The sequence below is a fragment of the Polyodon spathula genome, chromosome 2, assembly GCF_017654505.1.
Source record: "Polyodon spathula isolate WHYD16114869_AA chromosome 2, ASM1765450v1, whole genome shotgun sequence".
Classification (NCBI taxonomy): domain Eukaryota; kingdom Metazoa; phylum Chordata; class Actinopteri; order Acipenseriformes; family Polyodontidae; genus Polyodon; species Polyodon spathula.
The window spans coordinates 105,676,167-105,696,716 of NC_054535.1; the positions used below are offsets into that span (position 1 = coordinate 105,676,167).

Here is a 20,550-nt window from a genome sequence, read left to right on the forward strand (position 1 = left end):
TTGGGTTGACGTAAACAGACAAACAAACAAACAAATAAATAAATACATAAATAAATAAAATATCAATAACTCGAAACACCTGTTGAAATATGAAGGATGGGGCCCAAGCCTAGGTTCTATAAATGCACGTTAGTAATATAAATATGAAGGCTGTTAGTAAAGCGAGAGTAAAAGGTAAATAGTCATAGTGCATTTCATAATGAGTCACTAGTACAAAATCCACTGTCGGCAGGATGTGCTGTATACAGTACTATTACCAGTACACATTCAGACATACCGGGGCTGAAGAAAGGGAAATGGGTATTATAATTAAGAGCTTGTGTGTGCACTACACTGGCAGCAGCGAAATTAGATGCATTCGTGCAGTAAAAAAAATCATACGGGTAGTGCGTAGATTACACTGTGCAACACAAGTTTTGTTCCTGGGTAGTAAGTGTTATTTCCTAATTGCTTATGCCTCAGAAGTATAGAAAATGGCTATTATTCCCCACAAACTTTGCTTTGTGACCGGGACAGTGATATTTTGAAATTGACCTATTTCCAATGAGAAAACGGGAGAATTTGTGTCTTTTCATTCACATAAAGTCAGAAAAAAACAACATGAATCCAAATTAACATGTATTTATACTAAAGTAATACAAAAATGACTACAAAAGATTTAGAAGTGAGTAGTTTTTCGAGATTTACGATTATACTGTAAATCACTTTGACGAATCAGCCCCCAAATGTAGTCTCCCATCATGTTCTCGTTATACTGTCCTTGGTAGCGGCTTTCAAAGTCCAGTATATCCTGGTGGAAGCGCTCGCCTTGCTCCTCCGAGTACGCTCCCATGTTCTCCTTGAATTTATCAAGATGAGCATCAAGGATATGGACTTTGAGGGACATCCTACAGCCCATTGTGCCGTAGTTCTTCACCAGAGTCTCAACCAGCTCCACATAGTTTTTGGCCTTGTGATTGCCCAGGAAGCCCCGAACCACTGCGACAAAGCTGTTCCAAGCCGCTTTCTCCTTACTAGTGAACTTCTTGTGGAATTCATTGCACTCCAGGATTTTCTTTATCTGTGGTCCGACAAAGACATTGGCTTTGACCTTTGCCTCAGACAGCTTAGGGAAGAAGTCTTGAAGGTACTTGAAGGCTGCCGACTCCTTATCTAGAGCTCTGACAAATTGTTTCATAAGGCCCAATTTGATGTGCAGTGGTGGCATCAGCACCTTCCAGGGGTCCACCAGTGGCTCCCACTTGACGTTGTTCCTTCCCACAGAGAACTCGGTCCGCTGTGGCCAGTCCCGCCTGTGGTAGTGCGCCTTGGTGTCCCTGCTGTCCCAAAGGCAAAGATAGCAGGGAAACTTGGTAAAACCGCCTTGGAGACCCATAAGGAATGCCACCATTGCAGCCCCTTGATGCCATCTCAGAAAAATGCAGATAAGCATCCATTTAGGCAGCTGGAACTAAACTGAACTGGTGGGCTTAAGGCCCCTGTATTTATACTACTATTTATATTACTGGAAAGTTCTAGAAGTTACTCCAAGTTTACTCGGCACTGAATCTATCTGGAATGTTCTGGAAAATAGGTAAATTTCAAAATATCACAGTCCTGGTCACAAAAGCAAAGTTTGTGGTGAATAATAGCCATTTTCTATACTTTTGAGGCATAAACAGTTAGGAAATAACACTACCCAGGAACCAAAAAAAAAAAAAAAAAAAAATTGTTACACAGTGTTATTATTCCCCACAGGAGAAAGAACTATTTAAAACATACAAAAAATTGGTCTATCTCTTTGTCCTTTATAATGTAAACACAGGTACTGTACATTGCTTTGAACGCGCCTCAGTAATAACTTGTGGAATAACCTACTGGGATAGCTTTTCACGGTTTACTTGATGCGGATGCAGTGGGGGAGCGATTATCCCTGCAGCCAATGAAGGAGCGCAGCGGGCTAACAAACCTGTTTAGCCCTGGATTCCGCCCTGTTCAGTCCTCCCTCACATCCCTGCAAGGTGTTTCGTCTCTCTATTACATTACTCATTAACATAGATTACAAGTTTCGAGTGAGGAGGACGTAAACAGCAGGCTGGTGTGCTGAAACTGAAGCACAGCGCATCAGCTAACCGAACCCTGTAAGTGTATACAATCATGTATTTATTTACAAGATTTGACAGTTAATTTAAAAAGATGAATAATCAATCGTAGGTTCTTGATAACAAGTGTGGAAGAAGTTACGAGTCGTATTCACATTTTGCTGGTAATTTTAGAATAGCTCTTTCCAAAAACAGGGATGCATCAACACTAGCTTGATACCGGGTTACATATTGATCCGTTGCACCTGCATTCAACACTGGCTTGATACCGGGTTACATATTGATCCGTTGCACCTGCATTCAACACTGGCTTGATACCGGGTTACATATTGATCCGTTGTAACGGCATTCAACACTGGCTTGATACTGGGTTACATATTGACTAATTGTTCCTGCCTGGTTAGGCGGTTAACCTGTCTAGTTGTTTTGGTACTAGTCGACAGGGATAGAGGCGCGTCCCTTTGTTACGCAGTGCTGGGAATGATCCTGTCATATCGTTTAACAGTAGGATACTTTATTGTATTTGTTTAAATGCTATGTAGTAGAATATGCACCATACACATTATCTTGTTTCACGTGATATTACTTTTTTTTTTTTTTTTTTTTTTTTAATTCCAGTTCATTTTCTTCATAGCACAATTACATTTTTTTGGACATTAATATTGTAACGTCCTGCCTGGTGATGTAGGTACAAACTGAACAGCATTTCCGTCTTAGTTCTGTTTTAAAATATCAGCACATTTCAGAATTACTATTAATTTTACCTCTATATAGGGCTATGGTACAATGCAATCAAATATATTAAAGACCAATTGTATGGCAGGATTGCCTGTCATGGACATTATCTACTATTCCGGGTGTTACACACGGACCGCTTACGGCTTCAGTGATCACAGATATCTACTGTAAAAACAAGTCGTCAGCAGGAGGAGACCTGGAAGCAAATGCGGTCCTGGATTTAAACAAAGAGTTTATAAGTTGACTCAACAATATGAATAATACTAAAATGAGAAATATTTTTTAGTGTTATTCGAGACCATTACTTACATTTCTTAACAGTCCTGAGGCTTTTGTCCCTGAGTGTGTTGGTTTCGACCGGTATAGGCTATTCCTGTGTGCATCAGGTAACCCCAGCCAGGGAAGTCAAAGCAAAATATTAGGAAATATATTAACAAAGGCAATGCAACTAAGGCAGGTAAGTGTGCTGTGACTTAAGCATCGCCCCAATCAGAGTAAAAGGGGTTCAGTGTAAGTAACATGAACACAGAAGTGGGGTTACTGTCACAGAAGAGCCCATGTTCTAGGTACCAGCTTCACCCACAGTTAAAGGTGGAATGGCTGGGGCAGGTTTTATTTGTAGGGTACAGGATGCAAATAGCTTGCTCATTCTCTTTAAATAAATAAATAAATACATACATACATTTGGCATATAGCAGGGTTACAAACTCGCACTAGCCCTGCACCCAGTCCTGAGTTTCAAACTAACTCATTAAGGTACATGGGCCATGTGTGTCCCACAAATAAAAACAATGTTAACTTTTTTATTTTTGCAATGAGGTGCACGAAACAGGGTTGTAACTGTACTGACAGGTTGGATCTGGTCGTGCAAATTGTTAGTTTCTTCCTCGTGATACTTGAGCGCCTCTGTTCTCTATTTTAAGAGGAAACAGTTTGAACAACCGCTCAGTTCCTTGTGTACCTTTAGAGGTTAACCCTATATTAAGTATGTTTGACATGATCAGGAGGCTGGCGTTTGTGCAGTCAGTCCGGAGATGGAAGTAAGACTTGTATTGCATAGCAGTTTCATCCATTCCAGGATTTACTATGATTTTGATTAGCCACAGTGTATAGGTAACAAGCTCAGGTGTGTCTTCTTAAACTTATAATAAAACCAGGAATGAATCAAGCTGCTATGCAGTGGGAATCTCTTTTCCACCTCTGCATTATTGCAGTTAAATAACTCATCTATTGCTGCTTAAGAACAATCTTAATAATAAATCTACAGACTCAGGTGAGGTTTATCGAGGCTTTGATGAGGGTGAGCGGATGGACAGTAAGAGGCACCTGATTATTTTAATAATACATCTCAAAAAGGGGTTGTTTCTGTTGTAAAAAGCTTAGTTTTCTCACTTTCATGTATGCTTTTGAGGTGCCTTTACTCTTACAACTTGGATCTGAGGTGGTTTAGGGTTGATCAGATTAAGAGATTCATCTCATTTGAGCCATCCGTTTACACTTGAGCACAGACCTAGTGTGGTCCTGTGTGCAGCCCTATAGCCCCTGAACTGGGGTGCATGTCTGATGACATCATATTGACCACCCCTTGTGTGAAGACATTCCCCCTAAACACAGAGGTGAACGTGTTTAAATCAACTAGCCTGCCATGTGTCACTTGTGTGTTTCTACTTCAGTGTGGCCTGCCGTGCGAATTTAAGATTTCATTTGCCATTAGAAATGGAGTGAAGCATTGAAAACTTGCCTATTGGTACAGTCTACTTGTCCGACTCCTCTCATAAATCACGCCTGTTTCTTTAAATTTCCACTTCCAAAGTCTCCTAGGGTATGTCGCGATATTTAAAGAAACAGGTGTTATTGTATACACTTTCACATCAGTATGACAACTCTTATATGTAAATGTAAACAAAAGCAAAACTCATTCGTTTTAATAGCTGTAAAGAAACATCTGCGACTTTCAACTGAAACTCGCAGAACTCCAGTTTATTCGCCATATGCTAACAACGGATCATGGTGCTATTGACGATACCTTTAAATAACCAAATTAAGCCTTTCATAAATCAATCACACTTAAAAAATGTTTTTTAAAAAAGAGCAAAGCTGGCTTGAGTGGCTAGTGTGACCGGTGTTGAAGTCATGTGCTGATCAGGCTTATCTTGTTGAAATGCAGACACCCTATGCTGTCCCTCTTACTTAGACAGTTGATTACTTTGCTGGCACACTCATTGAAACTACTATTAACCCTAAAACAAATACAGATACTGATTTATTCAGTATAAACATTTGTTCATTTCTTTTGAGCATTAATGAGCACTTTCAGATACTTGGGGAAACTGTATTACTATACAGAGTTTCCCAGTCCGGGACTAGTCCCTGAGAGGACTGGAATTGGAAACCACAAGCGATCGGGTTATTTGTGTTACTTAAAAGAACAATACCCTTGCGTCTGTATGTGCATTTTTAGCGTATGTGATATAGTCAGATAGTTATGCTGCAGAATCCAATATTGAACCTGTTTTCTGGATTTTAGGAACTGCAGAACTGAGCTATTGAAGAAATCGGGAACGTGTTTTCAGTCGAGGGGAACCAGCTGAAGTTTTTGGGAACCACAATGTCTTCAAAACCATATGGAAGCCCTCCGCCCTATCAGCCCGGGAGTGGATAGTAAGTAGCTTTTTATTTTATTACAACTTCCTGGTCCTTATTTTATATGTGAACATGATTAAGCAGCTGATTTAAGAGCATAAGGAAACTTGCAAACTATAGCTATCCAGCCTGTCGGAGCTCACCTTGTTCCCAGTAACTGATTGATCTCAGAAATTTGTCAAGTTTGTTCTTAAAGGATCCAGGTGATTCAACATCAACAGCATGACTAGGTACGCCCAAACCCTCCCTCTGTGTGAAGAAGTGTCTCCTTCCCTGTGTCCTGAGTTTTTAACCAAAGTCACTTTAATTACTGATTTCTTAGCCTTTAATGAAAAGCCTTGTAGATTGAATGTTTCGTGTTTCTAAATCGAACAGTTAAATCAAGACAGCTTGAAACAAACTGAATTATTCCAGGTTCCACGTGCACCTGGGTGTAGCGCTGTCTTCCAGTGAGAACACGCAGTGACAATTACCAAAGCAAAGTTATGAGTTTGCGCATCCCAGTCTGGTATCTGTTACACAGAAGTTGCTGCATGCAGATAGCAGGAACATACAATCTGTTCTAAAAAGAAGGGAACATGATTGAACACATCTACAGTGGTTCAGGACAAGTACACCTGAGTGTAATTTTTGTACTTGCCATGTAATCTAGAGGTACAGGTTATTCTGACTAATGCACATTGCCTAGTCAAAATTGAATTGGCAATTGAGCTCCATTAAATAGTCTACACTGAAGGATCGCTACCTGTGCAGCAGGTATAAGCATCCTACTTGATGCCTGACACTTTAAAACCCTGCTGTATATGCAGCAAAGCGGGTTTCATGTTTCAGGTAGGGACCTGAAACCCGTAGCACAGGAAGTGAATCAGCATTGTGGTGGCAGCAGTGTTAAATGGACTTCACCAGGCTAAAAGTGAAAATAAAAAGTACAACTTAATATTTCTTCCATGTCATAGTGATGGGGTGCTCCAAATCTGTATATACTTTTTTAAATTGGGGAATAAATACTTCTGTACATTATGTGAATTAAATATAATGTAGGGACTATTTTGGCCAGCAAGAATGAATAACAATTCATCCATAACTTTTAACACCCAGTAATACAAAACAGACCCTGATTTAGCACTAATCCTAATGTTACTTTAGGTAAGGCTGTCCAAGATTGATCATTATTTATTCAAGATGTCTTTGATAAAACATTTCTCTAAACTTATTGCTAAATGTATTTTCGCTCAATCGTTGTATTGACCTGAAAAACATCTTTTGGCAGTAACCCGTCAAACTTTGCACCGAGCAGAGACATATACGGGGAGCCTATGGGTTCCCAGCCTGCATTCTCCTACTATCCAGAGGAGGAGAAGGAACAGAATTTCTACAAGTGGAATTCCCCGCCAGGAATCATCAAGATCCTCTCTGTAATCATCGTCGTCCTGTGTGTCGGCATTTTTGCCTGCATAGCTTCCACACTGGCTTGGGACACAGACATGACCAACGTGGGGGGCATGGGCATGGGTATGGGCACAGGAATTGGGGGGTACGGCGGCACCTATGGGAGTGGCTTCGGCTCGGGCTCCTCATCTTACGGCGGCTACAGCGGGGCAGGATTGGGCGTCGGAGGCAACTACACCGACCCCCGCACAGCCAAGGGCTTCATGATTGCCATGGCCGCCATTTGCTTTGTCGCGATGCTGGTGGTCTTCATCATCACTGTCTCCAGGTCGAACATAGGCAGGTCGCGCAAGTTCTACCTGGCTGTGATCATCTTCTGCACCATCCTTGCCATCATGATATTCATCGCCACTATCGTCTACCTCATTGGGGTGAACCCCACTGCGCAGGCTGCCGGCTCTGCGTTCTACAACCAAGTGGTCATGCTGTGCGCGCAGTTCCAGAACCCACAGCAATCAGGGATCTTCATCAACCAGTATCTGTACCACTACTGCGTCGTGGAACCACAAGAGGTTGGTAGATTGCAGTTTATTTGATGTTATTTCGAAGAACCGACAACTCTGTTACAAAGCACTCCAATAATGGTAAAATTAGAAATACTAAAAAAAAAAAAAAAACCTCACTAAATTCAATGTCGAGCGCTTCAACGCTGTCATTTGAGTTTCTTTTAGTTTTTCTGAATTGCTTCAAAGATGGCCCAAAGCTGGTTGCTCAAGCTGATTTCACTTTTAATATGGTGTTCCCAAAGCATTGTCACCACCTGTTTAGAATTGGGAGGACCTGCTTTCAGAGTTGTTGGAAGAACTAGCTCACCATGTTGTGTGGGTTCAGTGTTTAGTTTAAGATGTATTATAAATTGCTGTATCCTTCCAAGCTCTTTTTACAATATGTGATCCTCACACAGCAACCACTGCTGGTTTGACTGTAATTAAGAATCACTCTCCACACCAGACCAGGGTGAATTGAGGGTCAGTAGAATAGGAGGCTCTGGTCCGGTGGGTAAAGACAAGGACTTGTAACCAGGAGGTCCCTAGATCAAATCCTGACTCACTCACTGTGTGACCTTGAGCAGGTCACTGAACCTCCTTGTGCTCTTTTGGGTGAGACGTTGTTGTAAGTGTATTAAGCGTTATAGTGTTTAACTAACTGTTAGAGTGCTGTGTTAAAATAGAAGCTGATGCAAACCCTATTTAATTTGTCTTTGTAGGGGTTTAAGGTGTTGCTGTGATGGTGTGATGGTGTTTATAACCGACGTGTCGTTTGTACAGTGTTTTAGTTTAACCCCGGGTTCTGTTTCTTTCAAGGCCATTGCCATTGTGTTTGGCGTGATCGTCACTGTGGCATTGGCCATTATCATTTTCTTTGCTGTGAAAACACGCGGCAAGATAAATAAATATGGGAAAATGAACATCAACTGGGAAAAGGAGCATGTTCCAGTAGAAGGAACAGCCAATGTCGAGGACTGGGTAAGTCACATTATTACTTGTGCATCTCTTACAATAAACCTTGGTGGCTCTAATTTGTTACATACTCTGCTGCTCAATATTTGATTAAGTGCTTGTAAAATGTGTGTTATTTTTTTACACTATTCTGATCTGATAGAAGCTGTGAATATTTGAAGCATTAGATTTGCCTGTTATTAGCAAGCGTGCACAAAGTGTTTATTCTGTAGCCGGTATTAGTTGTAGCAGCAGGAGGATTTTCCAAGTTGTGGCAAGTGCAGTGCACTCGCATGTTCCCTGTGAATAATCCCACATGCGTTAATGCTGGGGCTGAAACGTGGTTTGAGGCAGCAGCCGGATCACTATGGGCTTTAAACATGACTGAATCGGGAATGATGAAAGGCAGGGTTCATTGCATAGAATGACATTACAGTCTTTGAAAGGAATGTGGTGACAGTTTCTGGGTGTGGCCTGGACAGTTTCACCTACCGCTATGTTCTATAGTAAACAATGTGTCAATCATTCAATTTTCAGTTTTCAATAGTGCAAGTACACTATTACAACAGTAACTTCATTCTTAGTAAAAGAGAAAAAACAAATCAGACTATAGCATTGACTGGCCAGTGATACTGTGTTTCTTGATTTATTATTATTATTATTATTATTATTATTGTTATTGTTATTGTTATTGTTATTATTATTATTATTATTATTATTATTATTATTATTATTTTTCTGTTAGTCCTTTCTGCTGCTGTTTAATATAGTTTAGATTAACCCTGTTGCATTTAGGTAAACATCACGCTGGATTCGGTAAAACTCAAACAATTGAAACAGCTGATGCTTATCTAGACACGCCCCATGGCTGTTGGGTGTAACGAACACCTGCAATAATAATGTCTCTGCAGATCGTATGTGGATTAGAAATTCCAGTCTCAGCAATCAGTTTTGTTAAGATGAACATCACAATTGTTCAGCTCTACATTAACCCCTTGACTGCCATCCTCCTTTATAATATTTCATTTTAAGGTCTAAGTCAACTGCCCTCTTTCATTTTTGCTGAATGACTAATTGTCACAGCTGATCGCTGTCCTCCTGTCTGTTCAGGCGTTTGTTTCCATATAGGGCTGAGGTTTTCAATGTATACAAAGCAAGACCATGTGCAGAGTGGTTATGGATAGAAATCATTTCACAATGCCACGGCCAAGCATGTTGAGTTCAAGCACATGTACTTTATCTAAGCTTTTTTAACTTTTTAAAATAACTAAATTCCTAATTATTCTTAGCCATCTGTCAATCAGATTTGATAGACCAATGAAAACTGTAAATAATGAGAGATGAAACCAATGACTGAACAGTGTATTCATATAAATGTGGTTTTATTTAGCATGCTGTGTGTTGGCATTCTCCTATAAGCTGTATGATTTTTAATTAATCTTATTTCCTTAAAATAGATTCTCGCTTATCGAAGAAGTTTTTTTTTAAATTTCAAAATCCCGCCTACACGGAAACACGCGGTGCCGTGCTAGTGTTGAACAGACAGGAGAGAGTACGATTGAATATCTTGACCAATGACCAGGCCCTTCATAAGTTAAATAAAACAATCAAGGTTAATTGAAGAAAAATGATTTGAGTAGAATCGTGGCTCATGGTAACTTTATAATCACAGCCGTGGCGGGGGACGTATGTTCCAGACATAACTGTACGCCTTCCTCGAAATTCACGAGTTTATCTAATATCCACAGACACATTTATTTGTTTTGTAATGCATTAGTGACTCTTTTCAGTTGCTTTACTGCCTTGCACCAGCCCAACTGGTGATGCTATCAGCAGGGTGCTTCAGTTTCATGCCTGCTGGCGAGCCTGTAGAACAGGTTTATAAAACTGGAACAAGCTTCAGCAGTGCCAGTGAAGTCTTCACAATGCATGGGCTAGAACAGTGCCAGATCGTATCGCGGAAGAGTAGTGTCTCATTTAGTAAGAACAGTCATGTGAATTCATCTGCATGTGCCGAGAACATTTTAACCTCCACCTTTGCCAAAAGCTGTCGTCTTTTCATTTTGAATCGGCACATCAAAATGGAAGAGCAAGTTTTAGGAAACATAACTTTTTTTAAACTGAGGGTAAATATCCTATGGAATATGCTAATTGTTACATAAATATGGAATAACCATAATTGTTGAAAAAACCAACAGAGGTTTAAGAAGATAAGTTCTCTTTGGAAGGCAGCAAAGTACAGTATTGAAAACGTTCTTGTAGAACCCACCAGACTAGTTTTTAAACAATTTGACACCTTAATGAGAAGTTATGCTTATCATGTTTCATAAATAGTTGGTAATCCGTATTTGAATAGTCATATTCTGCATATGATGATCTGCTCTGTCATAAACGTGCCAGTAACGAGTTATCGCAGTTATCGTAGGTTACAACAATAGTAAAATTCATAATTCAGTTGTAATGTAAACAAACTAAAACTCGTTATTTAAAATTACCCCAGTGTACGAAAATAAAAAAAAATCCTAAAAAGCAAGGTTTAAAAACCCAGTGTTTCACCGGAAGCGATACTGAATAGACATCGTCGATTGGGAAACTCTATAATTAAGAAGAGAAAGGTAGAGTCCTATACTATTTGGCATAGCGCCTGTCAACTATGTCTTTTAACCCAAAACTACACTGAACATATGTTGTGAACCCGCTGATTTTCTTTACGAAGAAAAGTAATAATTTCAATGATTTTCAACTCGAAGCTCAGTCGGCTCCCACTCCAGCAGCCCTAGCACCATTCTCCACTTCTTGTCCTGCTCACGTTGAATAGCAATATTCTTATAGAGCAGATCAAACAATCCATTTTCTGGGTCTTTAGGGGCGCCCACACTTTCTGCCACCATATGTAAACAAGATTGCGCAACTCTCACAGGTTCGTTGCCCCTTTAAGACCAGACCCAGGACACAGAAATGGATTTTAATAGCGCTGACGCGCACTTTTAATAAACACAAATACAAATAAACAAACCAAACAAACACCTAGCTCCTTCTTGGAGCACTAACTAACACAAGCTGTAATCTAACTCATACAGGAGGGCTAAGCAGTTTACCTGTCAACACCAAAACACAAACAAGATCTACCTTTTACTATGATTGCACACACCTACAGTCGGGCTCCTCACACAATGTCTCAGACTATTGACAGTGCAAAGAGAAAAATCTTCAAATCTTTGTATAGACACTGCTTGAACTGCGTTCAGTGACAACAATGAACACGTTAATATAGCATCATTTTATACATGACTGTATCAAGAAGGTGTTGCACAAACGAAACCCAAACCAATGGGAAACGATACGCGTTATTGTTTAAAAGCTAAATGAAAATCGAAGAATATTCAAATATTGTTCTACATGTTGGTCCCAGCGCTCATTATGTAGTATTTTACAAAAGGGTAGTAGCCAATGTAAACCTCATAGGGTAGGGTCTTTACACAATACAGTACTGCTAGTAAAACTACATCAAACAACTCATACACATACACTTTAATGAGTAGCTGTCACTACGTTTGGTGTTTGTTTATTCATGTATGTATGTATGTATGTATTTATTTTTTAATGCCATGGAGTAGTTTGTATGTCCAGGTGGATTGAATTGATAATTGGAAGTAATGATCGTTCTCCACACAGGTCAACAACGTGACGGGAGAGCCGGGTGATCTGGTGTCCGACTATCCGGAGAAATTCAACAGCTCAATGTGCGTGGTGGATGAGGAGCCCAGCAGATTCCAGTCCCCTCCGTGAGTGCACTGTCTCACTTTCACTGCAAAATAACAACGGCAAAATAATAAACCTGTACATGAGCCAGAGGTTAACATGGCGCAGAGTGAAAAGCATACCAGAGGTACAAGCTGAGGTGGTGGTGCGCGCGCTTGCTTGCTCGCTCGCTCGCTCGCTGTCAAGTCACAGGCAGTAAGAGGTGTTTAAACGCTTGCTGCAGATCCTTGGCTGCTTTGCCTGTTGAGACATGCTGTATGCTATGGATTAAAGCAATGCTTGTCACCAGAATCTGTGTCTGTTGATATAAAATGCGCTCAGCTTTTCGGGATTTTGTGCTTTGTCCGCCCGTGCATTAAAATTGTTCTTCAGAACTGAGGTTTAATTGAATTGCTGGAGTGACCTGTCAGATTTACATGTACTCTTTTTTTATTTATAAAAACACTCTTAAACCCAGAGGAGACGTTCAGGAGGACATAAAGATATCTCAGACTCCTGTAAGTGGATCGTTCGTGCACTGGGCTTGCAACGTATCCAGATGACTTAATAATCAAGAAATTCACACAGACTCATTCCATTTGAAGTTTTAATGAATCAGTAGTATTAGTACCCCTTCAGTTTATTAAATGCTTAAACATGGATCGAGTAGTTACAGACTCCGTCGAATCCAACTAACAGGCAATCTGGGCGGTCCAGTGCCTTAATATAATAGCATTAATACTTCAATATATTTATGGTGAACATGTTTTGCCCTTAAGCTATGCATGCGTAGAGCTAAAAACACCCACCTCTAAATCCTAGAGCAACCAATATATCACTCTCCACAACTAAAATATAAATCCTATGCCTTAATGCAATGCACCAATATAAAAGAGGTATAGATTAAAAATAGTTCTTACCTTCCAAAATATATATGGAAGTGTAGAATATAATGTAAGGACAGAAACTGTCTTCAAAGGCAAAGACTTCTAAATACAACACCAACAGCAATCAGCTTGATCAGAGATCTTCAGAGCATGGATCACATCAGCTAGTAGTTAGCAAGTTCAGTGACACTTGACTAGGGTTTTACCTTGAATTTTATAGAGTTTTTACTTTGCAGCTTACGTCAGAAGTCTTAATTAAATCTCAAACATTAATCTGCAGTGACAGTTCATGTCCTTCAAGTGAATGACATTTTCAAAATACCCGGAAACTCCTTCTATAACATTAATTAACCGTGATCCCATAGTCCACCCCTCCTGCATCTCCAAAACGTGTAAGGTGATCTTTTGAACTGATATTCTTTTTTGAACACAGCATGCACGCGAGTACAGTGCAAGTGTAGAAGAATACAGATAGAAAGATGTGTTTAATATGGAACTCCTACTTTGGTTTAATTATTCCAACCTGGGTTTAAATATGTATTTCCCTTTTAACATCAAAAGACATCCTCTTTAGTAAATTGGCTTTATTACATTTAACAATTAATGAAAACATATTGGATAAAGGCCGGTAGAAGGTTCATTTCAAAAGTCTGCAATTATATGTCCAATTATTTTCACTTAAATGCAGTCTATCAAGGACATAGTCAATTATAACAGTCCCATTACATCTCTTCAATGCTTTAAACTAAACTTGACCTCACTCTGTTTTTACAAAAATCCTGTTCAGGCAAGTTCTGATCCACCTTCTCTGTCGAGGTCATCCATCAATAATAGAAGACTCTCCAGTAAGCATTTTCTCAGGCGTATGGCATAACATGGTCCTATGCTATGGCTCCCCCTCACTGTTTTTTTTTACCAGGTCTTCATTAATTTCTGTGATGTATTGAAGCCATATATAGTTCACCACTGACTCCCCTTTCCTGTACCAGGAGGTATTTCTTATCACTCATTATAGAAACCTTGGATTTCAAACACCCCCCCCCCCCCCCCCCTTCCAAAAACATTAAAACTTGCATTAGTTGCCATAAAGTTCTTTCATTCAATTACCCTCGTCTGGTACTGCAAGCAAGCAAAGGTTACCAAGATTAAATTCCTTTTCTTTGGCAAGCCTACTATATACCTGACACAGTTGTTATGCTTTGACTGAAGTTTAAGTTAATTTCTGCCTATATTCCCTTAGTTTAAAACTCTTACAGTTCTTATGTTCTAATAAAACATTTACACTTCTATTCTGCTTGAATTATTCTAGAATATCTGTGTTTAGCTTAAAGACTTCAGATCAAGCTTACTTCTTTTTTCTAAATCAGAAACTTGATGCTTATGTCTGCCTTTCAGCTCAAGCTGATAAGCCTTGACACCAGTAGTTCAAAGAAAGACAAGCTTAGCTTATTTCAGAGGTAATTTTTGGTCAGCGTGACCCAAACCTAGCTCCTGTTTTACTCTCTTACAGATACAATAATTTTTACTGTTATAACAGAATAAATCTAATGCTCTAACATAACTATAGTTTAATAGAGTATATTATAACTCCCTGTATGCACAGTGTGTTTTAACAATTTGTTTAGTATTTGTGCTGGCTTTATATTCTTTAAAACACAGCACAGTTATTACAACATTTTAACACACATGCAGTTTCACAAATGTTCAGTTTGGCTCCCAAAGATCAGCCTGCTTCCAGTAGCTGTCACAGTCCTGGGTCAGATTCTGCTCTCGGTGAGTCTGTCAAAGCCACCACAAGTGTGTCTTTCACTCAAAAAAGGTGCTCGCACTGTACAAGGGAAGACTTTAGATTCATTCATGACAGAGCTAACAGCCTAATAACATCCCAGCTTGGTGTTTATGGTGGCACTGTTTTAATGTACAGTATTGTATTGGTAACCATCAGGTGTATACTTTGAGAGCAGGAATGTCGTAATTCCTCAGAAATCTGCCATGCAGGAATACTGCGAATCAGTCCCAGGTTGAAAGGTAGCATTGGGGCGGTGAGCCAGAATTACTGGAAGGCTTTTCTTCGGGGGAGGGTGAAGCAGGTGTGTTGGGTGTTTTTTGTTGTTGTTGTGTAGCCCATCTTCCTGCATGACGTGAAGTCTGCAGTTTCATTGGAAACTGAATATTTAGATTTAGAAGCCTCGCAATGACCTTCCCTTAATGGAAGTTTCTCACGCGTTCTGAATGGGTTTATTTGTTGTTTTCTCAACAGTCCTCTGAGCAATCCTTCCCCCAAAGTGTTCAGCAGCAGCTCGGATGACCTGTCGACTCAGGGGAAGCCTCCCAAGAGGAGACCGGGTCGGGCCAGGAGAACAGACACACAGGGCTACGACACGGACTACACCACCGGAGCGGAGTCCGGGGAGGAGCTGGACAACGCCGACCTTGAAAGGTAATGATGCTGCTACAGCAGGGACACCTACCACTGCAGATCACAATCCATGAAACGCTTGAAGAAAACAAAAGTGTGTCACGGAACAAGGGGGAAGTGTCTCAGTGTCTTCATTCCAGGGCTGGGATCCTTCCTCATTCTGACACCCAATGAATCCATAGAAATGTGACACTTTGATCTCGACGATCAACCCCTTTTTTCTTGCAAAATGGCTCTTGCAATTAGCTTGGGCAGTGGAGTGAAGGCAGTGCCGTTCGTGCTGCATCGAAAATCATGTAACCCCAAGAAACGAACTGCAGCATTCATTTAAATCATGAATCTATTACTGTGACTGACACATCCTTAACTGCAGTTGGCTAGCTTCTCATTAGAAACTGATGATGCTGATGTCTGGTTGGTTGCAGAGAGTACCCACCAATCAGGGGAGACCAGCAGAGGCAGGAGTACAAGTGCGAGTTTGACGCTGACCTGCAGGAATACAAGAAGCTGCAGGCGGAGATGGACGAAATCAACAAGGACCTGTCTCGACTGGACAGAAAGCTGGACGAGCTGCAGGAGGGGACGCAGGAGTACGAGGTGAGCGTCTCCCAACTCAGGAAAGCTAAAGGCTCGGAGTTCACACCGAGGGGATAACCAGCATGCAAGGATGGAGAGCATCCAGGGCTACTTATATTAGAAGTCCAGTCTTTATCAAATATGCATGTAATATATTAATGTTGGCATTCGTGTTTATAGAGTGGTAACTAAACGTGGAAATGTGACATAGTAGTATAAATGGGCTGCATCAAATTCAATTCCGTTTTATAGATGTATTAATTTGCATGGAAAAAAGTGTGCAGAAGCAGCTTATCATAGAACACCCTCTACCAGGTGAGTTTGCAGTTTCCTATGATTATACTATTCATTTAACTTAGTTTACCATTGTTTGCTGTTTATACTTCATAATGCTCTTCCATGCTTTCAGTATGTTTTCACTTAACACTTTGCTATGCTTTTACTGCATTGCTTTGTTACACCTTCACAGGGAGATATTTTTTTGTTAATTCTGTTAGATCAATAATTATTTTTTTTACTTTCTTTCCCAGTCTGTTGCTGATGAATTTTACTTATTAAAGGACGAAAAGAAAGTAAGTGTTTCTGAATATAAATAAAAAGTAAAGAAATAAAAGATCTTCAATTACGAGATGTGAAGTGACACACTGTAAGTGTTTTTTTTTATTTCTGTAAGCTGATATGTAACCTTTTCTGTTAGTCCTGTACATTTATATCTTTTGTTTTCCTGCAGTTGATAGAAGTGTGCACAGGTAAATGTATTGGAATAATGCTAAACTAATAGGAATTTCATACAGAATAAATGCATATTTAGACATTTACTTGATACAAAAACAAACGGCACGGCATAATCGTATTAGTATTTAATATTATTAACTAATGTATTATTCTTTTATTTCAGTCTGCCGACTATCAGAAGAAAAAACAGCGCTGCAAATACCTGAAAGCAAAACTGTCTCACATCAAGAAGATGGTCGCTGACTATGACCGATCATGAACACCCCAATGTACAGTGTGCCAACACAGCCTCTGTGATACCAGCATTGAATCTGTGAGGAGGAGGAGAAAACACACGGGCCATTCAACTGAGTGCTCGTGATTTGTATGTAACTTTTTTGTATGTGGTTTTAATTAAATAAATAACTAAAATATTTGGAGAAAGAGGATCAGTAAAATGCTATAGTGCTTGCCTTGTTTCTGACCTGTCCTAATTAACATTAAGTGTGATCTATTAAAAAGAACAGACAACTGTTTTTTGTCAAATCACATAATTAAATGTTTTAGCTGTCAAGATAACTGGGAGGGTTAAGGTTATATAGACTTGTACAACCTTATCTTTGTGTTCTGTTATAATGCAGTGTGTAGCTTATTGACCAGTGTCTTTGGTTATGAGTTCTTTTATTTTTTTATTGGGCGCACATTATTGCAGGTTAACTATTTTTTTATATTTGGTTACTGACCATTGATTGAACCCACAGTCACCAGCCTCCACAGACTGCTCTGCCTGTCATGGTTTTGTCACTGAAATAAGGGTTGTTTTACCACGTTTAGTGCTAGCAGTAGTTTGTAAAGACAGATGGAATCTTCCTCTGTCATGAGTTTGTTTACTTTTCTGGAATTGAACACATTTTGAAAAGTTTTGTAAATACAAATGTACGATTTGATATTTGATTAGATTTTTAAAATATCAGTTTTTGAATTTGTGTACATATATATTTTTTTTAATTCATTGGTGGTGTTCATCTGTTTTTTATGGCATCTCTTTGTATAAGCTAAATAATAATTGTTTAAAAAATAAATAATATGTGAACAGGGATTGGTCAAATTACAGCTGTTGCAGTCTTCAAGGAATCCTATTGTATACACTGAATTACAGCTGTTGCAGTCTTCAAGGAATCCTATTGTATACATTGAATTACAGCTGTTGCAGTCTTCAAGGAATCATTGTATACACTGAATTACAGCTGTTGCAGTCTTCAAGGAATCCTATTGTATACATTGAATTACAGCTGTTGCAGTCTTCAAGGAATCCTATTGTATACATTGAATTACAGCTGTTGCAGTCTTCAAGGAATCCTATTGTATACACTGAATTACAGCTGTTGCAGTCTTCAAGGAATCATATTGTATACATTGAATTACAGCTGTTGCAGTCTTCAAGGAATCATATTGTATACACTGAATTACAGCTGTTGCAGTCTTCAAGGAATCCTGTTGTAGAAATTAAATTGCCTGTAAGGTTTGGTTTTCAGCAAATGTTTTAGTATTATATGCGAAATGTCATTAAATGTGAAAGTTCAGATCTGTGCCGTTTGTCCCTATTTTATTACAGTGATTTTTGCATTTGGTTTGTAGTTACAGTTAAACTTCCCAAATTAAAATAGTTGTTTGTGCATCATTAATTGATGGCCCTGCAGACTGGATTTTCCCATAACCCTTATTATTTGGTGTTTATAATGCCCCTTCAGTTAACTTCTATGGCTCTGTTTGAGGAACATCCGTTATGAAAAGAAACGTCAGATTTATGAGCAAAAGGAAAAAGTTAAACAGGAACAGTTACAGAAAGTGTGAATATAATTTGTGTCCTTGTTTTGTCACTTGTATTACAGCATTTAGGAAATAGTGTCTGTATTCCTTGAATGTTTTTATTGTGGACTTGATCAGCCTAGTGGGTCCCTATAATGTGTGATGGAGAGGGCACTCGATACCAATCTCATGCACACCGATAGCAGTGCTGACCCCAAGACCAACCTGGACATCTGCAGCCCTGATCGCTCCTGAAATGTACATGTAATGCTTTTAACTCTTAACATACCTTCTTTTTGGCCCATTTGTCATGATGCATTACCATCTAATTTCTGGTCTGGGTTGGTTAATAAATATTTGAACCATAGTGCATCGACTTGAATAGTTATTGCCAACTGTTGGCAGAACCCAGAACGGTCACATTACAGTGTTCCAGCAAGAACACAAACTGATCTGTGTTTGATTCATACTATTCTAAATGCTTCTGTTGTATAGCGAGTTCATGTTTACATTTCCCTGCTGTTTTAAATGGTAAGTAGTTTTTTCCCTTACTATTTGTAAGAACTAATGAAACTGATAAAGAATATTAGTGGTATCAAATATATATGTTTATTGGTATAGTTCAGAATAGGACAATTGTATCGAACAGTCGCATCACTGGACTGCAGTGAGAGTGATAGAACTGAGCACTAGGCAATGCATTCCCTTCAGTTTTGTAGAATTCCAAAACACACCTTTTTAATGATGTCATTTATGACCCCTCCAGTGTACTCGTGGCAAGTTTCTAAGCCTCACAAACATTCCTTTACTCCACCAACACCACAGGCAGGCAGGCAAGGCCTCTCACATTCCTTTACTCCACCAACACCACAGGCAGGCAGGCAAGGCCTCTCACATTCCTTTACTCCACCAACACCACAGGCAGGCAGGCAGGCAAGGCCTCTCACATTCCTTTACTCCACCAACACCACAGGCAGGCAGGCAAGGCCTCTCACATTCCTTTGCATCTGCTCTCTGAGATTCTCCCATCCTCCCATGCAACTAGCAGATGACCCTTCTCTCCTTACATCCCTGAGCTCAAAAACCCAACATACCACTCATAGCTTCTTTGTTCAATTTGTAACAGAAAATACCATATTCTAAAAGAATAATCAGTTCTGTTATAAAGACTATTACACAATTCCTTACAACTTTAATGTTTGCAGTTATTTACATTGTTCAAGTCTCTTCTAACCTTCCTTTATTATGTAGCTATGCCCAAAGATTTTGCATCACCCAATAGAATGAACTACACTTGCTTCATAAAGTCAAATGAAATTTGTTGAATAATGTTATGTTAAAATATTGAATTAAATACTTCTTTGCAGTTTTCCATATGCTTAATGAAAAGCTGACATGAATGTTAGCCCTGTAATTAGTCTGGCTGCTCTGTGCTGTAGTCTCTACAAGGCCCCAGTGTTTTTTTTTGTTTTATTTCTTGGACACCAATTGAACATGGTGTGGTCCCGCCAGTACATTATACAGCCAGCTCAGCCTCCTTTGATTTGAACTGTACACTTCTGAGTCTACAACCAAGCATTCTGTCTGTCTTTTGTGTTGCTTCCCAGCATGGTCTGGTTGCAGACAGAAGTGAGTCTATTACAATACCAAGGGCTTTTTTAAGACAGCCCTATGCTAGTTTTAGTTCCAGTTCGGTCTTTGAATCCTATGTCTTCTTCAGTATATTGTCTTGCTTTTATGCCGATGTGTGTGGTGTAGGTATATGGGGATGAGTGAGTCTTCACTCTGTTCTGACTACATCATCACTTGTAAATATGGTCTCTGACACGCTGTTGTTTACAGGATTTTTACATTCATGCCACCCATTTGGGACACAATGAAAGAGATACTGAAGATAATATATCATTAATACTCAATAATTAAATTCAGTTTTTAACGTTTGACAAAAACCCTGCAGTTTCTTATATATCCAGCAGGTGGTGCAGAAGTGCGCGTTATTTCGGAAAACAATACTGCGTTTTAAGTTAGGATTACCCATGACGAGATATTTCCAA

General features: G+C 39.5%; 1 protein-coding gene across 1 annotated transcript; it reads left to right on the top strand.

Annotated features, from left to right (window-relative positions):
- Positions 1–1,970: 1,970 nt before the first annotated feature.
- On the top strand, positions 1,971–18,270 carry LOC121306535 (occludin-like). The gene is made up of 9 exons (XM_041238304.1): positions 1,971–2,120; positions 5,347–5,480; positions 6,733–7,423; positions 8,216–8,377; positions 12,026–12,135; positions 15,239–15,418; positions 15,823–15,994; positions 16,504–16,545; positions 16,872–18,270. The coding sequence occupies exons 2-9, from the start codon at positions 5,428–5,430 to the stop codon at positions 16,965–16,967; spliced, it is 1,506 nt and encodes a 501-aa protein (XP_041094238.1). The 5' UTR covers positions 1,971–2,120; positions 5,347–5,427; the 3' UTR covers positions 16,968–18,270.
- The last annotated feature ends 2,280 nt before the right edge of the window (positions 18,271–20,550 follow it).